This window comes from Erinaceus europaeus, chromosome 4, assembly GCF_950295315.1.
Source record: "Erinaceus europaeus chromosome 4, mEriEur2.1, whole genome shotgun sequence".
In the NCBI taxonomy this organism is placed as follows: Eukaryota; Metazoa; Chordata; class Mammalia; order Eulipotyphla; family Erinaceidae; genus Erinaceus; species Erinaceus europaeus.
This window is the reverse complement of record NC_080165.1, coordinates 69,975,324-69,985,985: the sequence shown is the minus strand read 5'-3', so window position 1 is coordinate 69,985,985 and position 10,662 is coordinate 69,975,324. Positions and strand designations below refer to the sequence as shown.

At 35.7% G+C, this 10,662-nt stretch overlaps 1 protein-coding gene across 4 annotated transcripts in view; it reads left to right on the top strand.

Moving 5' to 3' along the window:
- The window catches only part of SUPT3H (SPT3 homolog, SAGA and STAGA complex component), a 442,460-nt gene that overhangs the window by 302,853 nt on the left and 128,945 nt on the right, over positions 1 to 10,662 (top strand). For all 4 annotated transcript variants that reach the window (XM_060189910.1, XM_060189913.1, XM_060189912.1 and 1 more), the window contains one exon: positions 706 to 816. In XM_060189910.1, the coding sequence (XP_060045893.1) occupies positions 706 to 816 (111 nt within the window). The remainder of the gene's footprint in view (positions 1 to 705; positions 817 to 10,662) is intronic.

Sequence of the window (10,662 nt, the reverse complement as noted above, 5' to 3'; positions counted from 1 at the left end):
TCCAGGGTCTAAAACTGAATTATTAGTTTTACTTGCCTCTGTTGAGCAGTTTAATTTCATTTTAAATCATGCTATCATTTATGAATCTCGTATCCATTCACTCACTACAGATAATCTCCCTCTATCTAGTGTCTTTTTCTTCCCTCAAATCCAACCTTTCCAAATGAAACATACTTAAAAAAAAAGTTTTCGATTTTGTCCAGTGCAAACAGAAAATCAGAAACTAAATTGAAATTATCTCTTATAACAGCCTCCAGCATCATAAATAAATAGATGACAATTTTACATTTTAAAATTGATGACTCTCAAGTTATTTCAGAAATATGCCTAAGAAACTCCTAAAAAAACATTTATAGTGATAAATGTTATATTTTTAATAGCTTCCTGTGGTTCTTTCAGCAAGCCCCCATGACACTTTTCATCTGCTTGCAAGTGGCTATATTCTTCTATACCTTGACGTGCATACCCAGATGAAATATTGTAGGCATAAAAATTGCATTTGGTAGGTCTGCTCCAAAAGGGTCATGTAAAAGTCAGCTTTGATTTGTTAATGGCATTTTTTTTAGATGCAGTGTATAGCAGCAGTGATGTGCATCCTGAGGGAAAAACCGTTCATTTTGTAAAAGTTTATTTTCATATTTTATACACTGCAGTTCTGTTGTGTGTTTTTGATTTAGCAACAATTTATGTGTTTTTCTGTCGCAGAGCACTGCGGCCTGTGGTGTTGAGGCTCACAGCGATGCCATCCAGCCCTGCCACATCAGAGAGGCCATTCGACGCTATGGCCACAAGATTGGCCCTCTTTCCCCATTCACAGTACGTAATAACAGAGTTATAAAAAGTTATATTTATAATCTGAAAGAATTTTGATTTTCAAGTGGTCAAATGAAGAAGCAATGGAATTGTTGAAAGCAATTTGTGGTGACTGTAATTTTGTTGTATAAAAGTGGCATAATCCTCTTGGGAAATACAAGTTAGTCATTTTTGTCTTTTTTTTGGAGGGACTTTTTTTTCTACAAAATATTATTTTCTTTCAATTACAAATCATGTTTTCTGTTGAGGCTTATATTTTCTAATTTTCAAAGCTTAGGTTTATAAAACTTGGTCAAATTATATGTATCTAAATATTGCTTGAAGCACTTTATATTTTTAAATTAGTTAGATTTCCAGTACCATTTCTACCAGATGTCCTGTTCCTAAACATACTGGGAATTGGAAGAAGAAGAAATAATTTCTTTACCCACTTTGAAGTAAGCTAAAGTGCAGACAGTCTTTCACATCTTCAAATGGTTTTAAAACTTATAATCGGGTTTTTTTTTTTAAAATAGAGAATTAAAGACTTTATTGCAACAGACTAGAGAAGCTATTTGTGTATGTATGTTTTAACGTAATGTTCATCTTGTGACTTTTAAAATAAAATTCTTTATAGAACTTTCTCCAAATCCTTTATTTATAAGGGATGGATTTGATATTTGAAATGGCTTTAGCTGAAATAAGGGAGTAACAGTAGAATTTACCATTTTAGAAAGTACTCATTTCTGCTTTAACACAAAGCAGAAAAGATGTATATATATATATACACCTATATATATATACTGTTAAATATACATCTTTTCTGTATATATATTATACAGTATATATATTATATATACAGTATATATATTATACAGTATATATATATGTACAACACTGTGTGTTTTTTCTTGAGGATTTTGCTATTACCTGTTGATAGACATAATGGCTGTTTTCTAAATTATATCATGTTTTTCCTGCATTTTAGATATTGGGAATGTTTACTTTCTTCTCATCAGTTACTATTACTTGTATAGATCCTCTTTTTTTTTTTTTGCCTCCAGGGTTATCATCAGGGTTTCGTGCCTGCACCACAAAAATCCACTGCTTCTGTAGGCTATTTTTTCCCATTTTGTTGCCCTTGTTGTCGATATTGTTATTGTTGCCATTGATGTTGTTGTTCTTGGATAGGACAGAGAGAAATTGAGAGAGGAGAGCAGACAGTGAGGGGGAGGGAAAGATACCTGCAGACCTCCTTCACCACTTGTGAAGCAACTCCTCTGTAGGTGGGGATCTGGGGGCCCAACCGGGATCTTAGACCAGTCCTTGCACTTGGCACCATGTACCCTAAACCCGATGCGCTATCATCCAACCCCTAGATTCTCATTTTACATCTCCAGGGTTTTTCAATATTAATGTAATTATTATTTCCATCTTTATTTCATATTTAAATTTTTGTGATGTTTCCTCAAAAGGTGGTACTCATGGCTGCTTCATTCTTAAAGTTTCATACTTTATTTTTTTTTATTGAGAGCATTAATGGTTTCAGTAAATAAAATTGTATGTAAATTTTTTTAGTTTTCTTTTTCCTTTTCTATAAGCAGAGCACTACTCAGCTGTGGCTTACGGTGGTGAGGGGGATTGAACCTGGGATTTTTGGAGCATGGGATTCTCTTTACATAGCCATTATGCTATCTACCCCTGCCCAATTTTTTTGTTTTCTATGAAACCCTGTCACCACCATTATGCACCAGGACCTGAACCCCCCCCCCCCATCTCCTGAGTCCTTTACTTTGGTGTAGTACACCAAACCCAGTCCAAGTTCTGCTTTGTGTTTCCCATTCTGTTCTTACACCCCCCAACCCCTCCAACCCCCCCTCCCCCGCCACCGCTCCAGGATTATCACTGGGGCTTGGTACTGGTACTACAAATCCAATTTTCCTTGTGGGCATTTTTTCCATTTTATTGGATAGGACAGAAAGAAATTGAGAGTGAAGGGAGAGATGGAGAGGAAGAGAGAAAGCTAGCCCCATAGATTTATTACCTAGTATTCTACTACCAATGCTTTGTTGCTTTTATTGTCCAGAATTATAGGATATTGCCAAAAAAATATTTAAAACTAAGCTGAAATATAGCTTAAGCTAATCTTCTCTTAGTAGGAGTATAACCAATTTGTTTCTTAACTAGTGATGCAATTTCAAATTGTTTTTAAAGACTTATGCTAGAATAGAAAATACAGTAAGTCATGACCTAGAAAGTCTTCTTAGTCATTACCACTACTTAGCCACTACTGTCTACAGCAAAATTAGTTATAGAGCGTAAAGAACTCCACCAAAAGACAGCAGATTATTTTTTTTGTTTCATTCCTCAGAAAGTGATCTCTGGAAAAGTGTTCTATAATTACCTCTGAGAATTTGCTGATTCTACATGATGAAATATGCCTAGTGCGCTTTATATTGTGAATAGTGTATGATCAGTGAGAGTTTTTATGATGACATATATTACAATATATAAATCTACCTTTTAAAGTAAAAAAAAAAAAAAAACCTCTTCAAAGTAGAATAGAGTTGGGGCCATTTGTTTGAGCAGCCAGTTGAGAACACACGTTACCATGCACAATGACCCCTGTTCAAGCCCCCAGTCCCCACTTACATAGGAGAAGCTTCACAAGAGGTGAAGAAGCACTGCAGGTTTCTCTCTTTCTCCCTTCCCTATCCTGCTTCTCTCTCTCTCTCTCTTAAATATTTATTTATTCCCTTTTGATGCCCTTGTTGTTTTATTGTTGTAGTTATTATTGTTTTTGTTGATGTCGTCATCATTGTTAAAAAAGGAAGCATGTGATGTGCCTTTATAGTATCCATAAATTGAGACCTAATTTTCATGCAGAAAAGTTAATATAACTTGCCTTCAATGTGAAGTTCCTTTTATTTTAAATTGAAGTGTTTTAGTAAAACAATTGATGGCTGGTGACTTGCTAACGCAACATAGTGGTATTATACTAATATAAAGTTGAATTTTTTCTTTCTTTTGTGAACTTAGTTTACAGTGGAGAACTCATCTCTCCCCTACCTTTCCCAGAGTCTTTTGCTTTGATACACTACACCTTGTCTAGTCCACCTTTCATTTTATTCTTTTCCTTTTCTCATATATTAAGTCCTGCATATAAATGAGATGATTCGGTATTTGTCTTTCTCCTTTTGGCTTATCTCACTCAACATGATACCTTCAAGTTTCATCCAAGATGACACAAAGGAGATGAGCTAAATGGTATTCCACCATGTGTATATATACTGCAAGTTTTTAAGCCACTAATCTGATGGTGGACCTCTGGGTTGCTTCCAGGTTCTGGCAATTACAAATGGTGTTGCTATGAACATAGATGTACATAAATCTCTTCTGATAGTCTTTGTATCTATTTGATTATAGTAGCTCTGTATAGCTTGAGGTCAGTTAATGTAATGCCTCCAATCTTGTTCCTTTTTCTCAATATTGTTTTGGCCAATCCTGGGGTTTTTTTGGTTCCAAATAATTTTTTGTTAACTTTTGTTCTATTCCTTTAAAGAAATTTACTGGTACTTTGATGAGGATTTCAGTGAATTTGTATATGACTGTGTAGGATAGTCATTTTGATCATATTAATTCTTCTAACCCAGGAGCATGTGATGTCTTTCCAGTGAAATTCCTTTTATAAACTAAATGGGCCATGTACAATTAGTTTATGTTTATTTATGAAGCAAAAATTTGGTTTTTGCTTTGCCTCTTGGCTTATTGTTAGGGCTTGGTGCCTGCACTACAAATCCACTACTCCTGCAGCCAGTTTTTCAATTTTTTTTTTTTGATAGGACAAAGAGATTTTGAGAGGGAAGGGGAAGATAAGGAGAGAGAAAGATAGTCACCTGCAGACCTGCTTCACCACTTGTGAAGAGACATCCCCCCATATGTAGAGAGCTGGGGGGCTTAAACTGGGATTGTTGCGCAGATCCTTGCACTTCATACTATGTGCACTTAACCCAGGACACCACCACCCGACCCTCCAACATGTAATTTTCAGTCTACTGTACTTGCTTAATATATAGAGAAACTCAATAATTTGAATATCTATATCTGTATCCAGTTGCTAGTACTTTGATTTGTGTAATTAACTATCCAATGATGTTAGGTGGTGGCTTACCTGGTTGAGTATACATGTTAAAATGCACAGGGGTAGAGGAGGTATTGGGGCCCTCTGTATGATAGTGAGCAAGACCTAAGTTGGGGACCGGGGAGGTAACATAATGGTTAGACAGATATTTTGTGTTCCTGAGGCTTTGCTGTCCCAGGTTCAATCCTCAGCACCACCATAAACCAGAGCTAAGTAGTGCTCTGCTCTGGTATCTCTCTCCGTGTGTGTGTGTGTGTGTGTGTGTGTGTGTGTGTGTGTGTGTGTGTGTGTGTGTGTGTGTGTGTGTATCTTTCCTTCTGTATCTCATTAAAATAGTAAGCTATATTTTTAAAAGATCTAAATTGGAGTATTGGGCGGTAGGTAGCACAGCCGATTAAGCTCACATGGCACGAAGCGCAAGGACGGACGTAAAGATCTCAGTTCGAGTCCCTGGCTCCCCACCTGCAGGGGAGTCGCTTCACTGGTGGTGAAGCAGGTCTTCAGGTGTCTTTCTCTCCCCCTCTCTGTCTCCCCCCCTCCATTTCTCTCTATCCTATCCAACAACAAAAACATCAATAATAACAACAATAATAACCACAACAATGATAAAACAAGGGCAACAAAAGGGGAAAAAATAGCCTCCCAGTGGATTTGTGCCCCAGCAATAACCCTAGAGGCAAAAAAAATGGATAGTAATAATAATAATAATAATAATAATAATAATAATCTAAGTTGGAGATGAGAGCGTTTTGCAGGTACTTACCACAAGGAGTTAAAAAATTGTACCCTTGGGAGCCTTGCGGTGGCGCAGCCGCTTAAGCGCATATGGCGCAAAGCATTAAAGACCAGAGTAAGAAACCAGGTTCAAGCCTCTGACTCCCCACCTGCGGGGGTTCACTTCACAGGCAGTGAAGCAGGGGCTGCAGGTGCCTGTTTTTCTCTCCCCCTCTATGTCTTTCCCTTCTCTCTCAATTTCTCTCTGTCCTATTCAATAACAACAACAATAACAGAAACGAGAATAAACAATGGCAACAAAAGGGGAAAAAATTGTACTCGTGTGTCAATAACTGTATTATAAACCATTAATCTTACAATGACGTGATTTTGAGGGGAAAATAAGAAAGTTTCTTAACATCTTTGTAGATCAGTTTCCCCTTCTAAAATGGGTATAATTATCATGCCTCATGACATAATTGAAGGAGTACTATGAATTTGACATGTAATAAGCTCTAGATAAATTAATTGTGGAAGCTGTAGTATATTTCTAAAAATTATCGGAAGAATTTTAAACAAGACTAGAAACCGTTCCAGATATCAGCTGTCACACAGACACATACAAACACAGAGGCCTGACTTTATAATTATACAGGAAACTAGTATTTTAATAATACTGTGATTTCTTTGCAGACTAATAGTTTATACCTTTACAGTTTAAATGTCATTGAAAGATTGTTACTTTTTTAAACAAGTGTTTATTTTTTTACTCTTCAGATTAATAATGATTGAGAAACATTAATGATTTTTTAATCGGAACATCGTAAAAATTAATGTCTCAGTAATGATTATGCAACTCAGGAGCTGGGTGGTGGCTCACCCAGCTGAATGGACATGTTACAGTGTGTAAGTGTCTGGGTTCAAGCCCTCAGTCCCCACATGCAGGGTGAAAGTTTCACAAGTGGTGAGCTGTGCTGAAGCAGTGCTATGGGTAGTCTCTATCTCTCTCCCTCTCCCTCCCTCCCTCCCTCCCTCCCTCCCTCCATCTCTATCTCCCTATTCTTCTCAACTTCTCTGTCTCTAACAAACAAATAAATAAATGAAATTCCCAGGCATACAAAAATAAGTTACCGGCTGGGGATATAGCATAACAGATATACAAACATCAGTTACCACTTCATTTTACATATTAGCTAGTGTTTGCATTTTAGCTGTTAAAGTGAAATCTAAAGAATAAATAGCGTGGCCTCAAATTTACAAAGCTTCACCAGCTTTAGTCTATGTAAGTTCAAAAATTTGTGTAAGCTACTGAAAAATGTTTTCAGAAACTATTGGGTATTTCAGTTGAAGATATTAAAAAATATAAATTATTACTAGCCTCATTTTTATCAGTTGTTAAGCTTTATTTTACTGCTTTGAAATTAGTGCTAGTATATTTGAAACATAAACAATGACAGAAAAAGTAAAAGATAGAATGAAACTTAGAAGGACATTGGAGCACAAAGATACTTAGTAAATGCCCCCCCCCTTTTTTTTTTTTTTTTGCTGTAGTTGTTGCCTCCAGGGTTATTGCTGGGGCTCTGTGTGAATCCACTGCTCTTGGAGGCTATTTTTCCCCTTTTTTGTTGTTGCTTTTGTGGTTTATCGTAAAACCTTTTAATGGACTCTCCTGTGAAAGATTAGTTGGTATTTGTTTGAAGAATATTTTCTTTTTGCGGTGTAAAACTTCAAATGCTTTTGATTGAACTATTTTAAATATATATCCTTGGGATTTACTTGTGCAAGGTCAAAAGTAAATACAAATTGGTAAATGTGGCGGATCTTCCTTTTTTATTGTTTTATTGGGGGAATAGTGATTTTCAGAACAGTTATTGGTAGGTTGGTACAGTTTCTTACCTCCTTGTGATCGGTGTCACCGCTCCCACCCTCAGTGCAATTCCCTCTTCACCACTGAGCACTGGATACCTGACAATCTCCTTCCACCTCCCCCTGGTCCAGAGAGTCCTATGCAGTACACCCCACCCAGTCCAAGCATCTCCCTGTTTCCCTTTTCTTTCCTAGCTTAAGTATATAGTGGATTTTTATAAGTTACAGCATTTGTTTTTTGAAAAATTACCTAAATAGTAACTTAATGCATTGGTTGTTTGACAAATATCTTATTTAGACCCACACTGTTTGCAAGCAATAGGTAGTGTCCATGGTTACCTTCTCTGAAGTTCAATGCCAGCTCTCATCAGAAGCTGCTGTAAATGACTGATATAAAATCAGGTCTATAATTTTGAAAGCCAGAGAAAGGAAACAGTTCTCTCAGTGCGATGACATGGTCTCATATGTAAGGCCTATTTTAGTCTCTCCTGAGTGATATTCACAGTAGCAAAAATATGTAAACCCAACAGCTTTTTTTTTTCATATAGTCAGGTGACTTTACTGAGCTAGAATAGAGACAATAAAATTGTTCTTTTAAACATAGCCATTAACTTAATTAAAACCTTATGTATGGCCCTAGAAGCAAGCTAGTCATCTATCTTGAATTCTGAGACTTATCATAGTATTTTTAAGTTGGTTGAGCTTGATAAAGTCAAGTAGTCACAGAGAAGCTTTGCTGCATGCATACCCCCGAGGTACCCTGTAAGTGGCTGGGCTGCATTGCAATAGAGCTCCTAATTTTAAGTTTACTAATTTTCCACGATGGCCAGTCATATCATGGTTTGTTCAGGAATGGTCACAGTTAGGCAAATAGGAATCAAAACCATGAAATTTCCCTTAAGAATTCCTCACAACTTAAAAAAAATAAAATAAAAGCCAGAGGTGATGGCTGAGATTTGTCTGTGTTCAACCTAGAAAGCTAAATGTCACAAAATAGCAGAGTAGTTTTGAAGTGTATATATTAAGAAGAATATGAGTGAGAATTCTTATTTATATTTTTAATGAAAGTAAAAAAAATTCTCAATAAAATTTTCAATAGTACTACATCTATCTGTCATTAAAGATTAGATCCAAGTACCATTGGGCCACTGATTCGCAAGGGAAAAAAAAATTAATATTGAGCCTATTAACCATGTAGGACTTACCTAAAAGTAAGTGTTTTTTAGGAAAAACTGAAATTTTGTTTGGTTGTTTTAATTTTAGAATAAGGAGGGTATACATTTTATTTAGAAAATTAAATAGTTAAATTTATATGAAATTATAGTCAGAGTTCCATATCAGACATTTTATATAATTCAAGTAGTAACTGTTAAGTTTAAAAATAAATAAGTTTACCAGTTGAACTATTTCTCCAACTGCCAAAATATATATATTTACTTAACTTTAAAAAGTTTTTAATATTTTATATGGCTAGAGGCTGAAGTCAAGAGAGAAGGAACAGATAGAGAGGGAGAGAGGTGTGAAGGGAGAGGCAGAGAAAAAGACTGGAAGAGCTAGCTACAGCACTACTGCACTGCTTAGGAAGCTTTTCCCCTGCAGGTGGGTATGAGCTTGAACCCCATGCTTCACATTGGAATTAGTGCAGTCAGCCAGGTGTGCCACTATCTGGCCCCATTATCTAAAAATTTTAAAGCTACTTCAGGATATCATTCACAAAAAAAAAAACAAAAAAAACCCACATATTAAAAACCTTTTCTGACAAATAGTTGCTTAAAGTTTCAGATTTTTGTTTTACATTGAATCTGAATTTGTTGAGCTTCATTGTTGATTTTTCTTCTTTTATCACAGCATCATAATTTCATATTACCATAAAAAGCTTATGCTCTTCTTGTGTCGATAATCAGAATAGAAAGAGAAGCGAAGAGAAATCATGCTGCTATACTGTCTGTAACAGTACCTTATTTTGGGACAATCAGTGAATTAGTCTAAGAAATTTTTTTTTAAAGATTTTATTTATTTATTGAGAAAGGAGAAGAGAACGAACCAGACATCACTCTGGTACATGTGCTGCCATGGATTAAACTTAGGGACTCATGCATGAGAGTCTGATACTTTATACACTGCACCACCTCCTGGACCACCTCCTCCTCCTCCTTCTTTCTATTTTATTTGCTAGGACAGAGGGAAATTGAGAGAAGAGGGGGAGATAGAGAGTTGATAAAGATGATGCTTCCCCCCGCAGGTGGAGAACAGAGGCTGGAACCCTCCCTAGTCCTTCTCCATGGTAATATGTGTGCTCAGTCTGGTATGCCACTGCCTAGCCCCCTAAAATATAATATCTTAATCAATACAACATTTATAAGAAATTCAACTACAAAATACAAAAGAAGGAAAACTTTGGAGGGAACATAAAAGAAACGAGATGGGCATTCAGACTGAATATCTGTGAAACTCCTAAAAATACTATATTAGTATTTCCTAAAACAGGTTTTAAAGGAGAAAATTAGTTTTTGCAGGAGAAGGGAACAAGGTTAAAGTAAAAGTGAAAAATTGATAGCCCCTATCAGTGTTGTATGTTTTCTTCAACTTTGTATCCTTCAGGGTCTTTTAAAATTTAAAATAGTTGAAGAAGTTAATGAATCTCTATTCACTGTAAAAGGCAGACTATGTCTTGGAGAATAAGAGAAAGAATTTGAACATTGAATGGAAGGAAAGAGCAATTGACAGCAAAGAAGGGGTAGGATTTTTTTTTTTCCCAGAGTATTCTAAAAGGACCAAATCTTGAGATTTAAATCTATGATTGTAGTTTCTAGGTTTTTGCAGTCTTCTAGGGAATGGAGACATAATAAAAGAAATATTTAGAATGAGTCCCAAAAGGCAGTATTTTTCCTTGTCTTTAAATGGTGTAGTTTTCTTTTACCTCATGAATTCATGAAAGCAGCCAAAGAAGTAAGTAGAAGAAACAAAACTCAGTTAATACCTCTAAAGTTAAAAAGTGTGCTCTAAAAATGGCAAGAATTTTTTAGGTTTTTAATATACCAAATACTGCTTAATTCTTTTTTACTTAAATTTAAGTTTGGTAAATATTTGAAAAGAAAATATTTATTTTATTAAAATAGATTTATTATTTACCATTGCCAGAGACATGT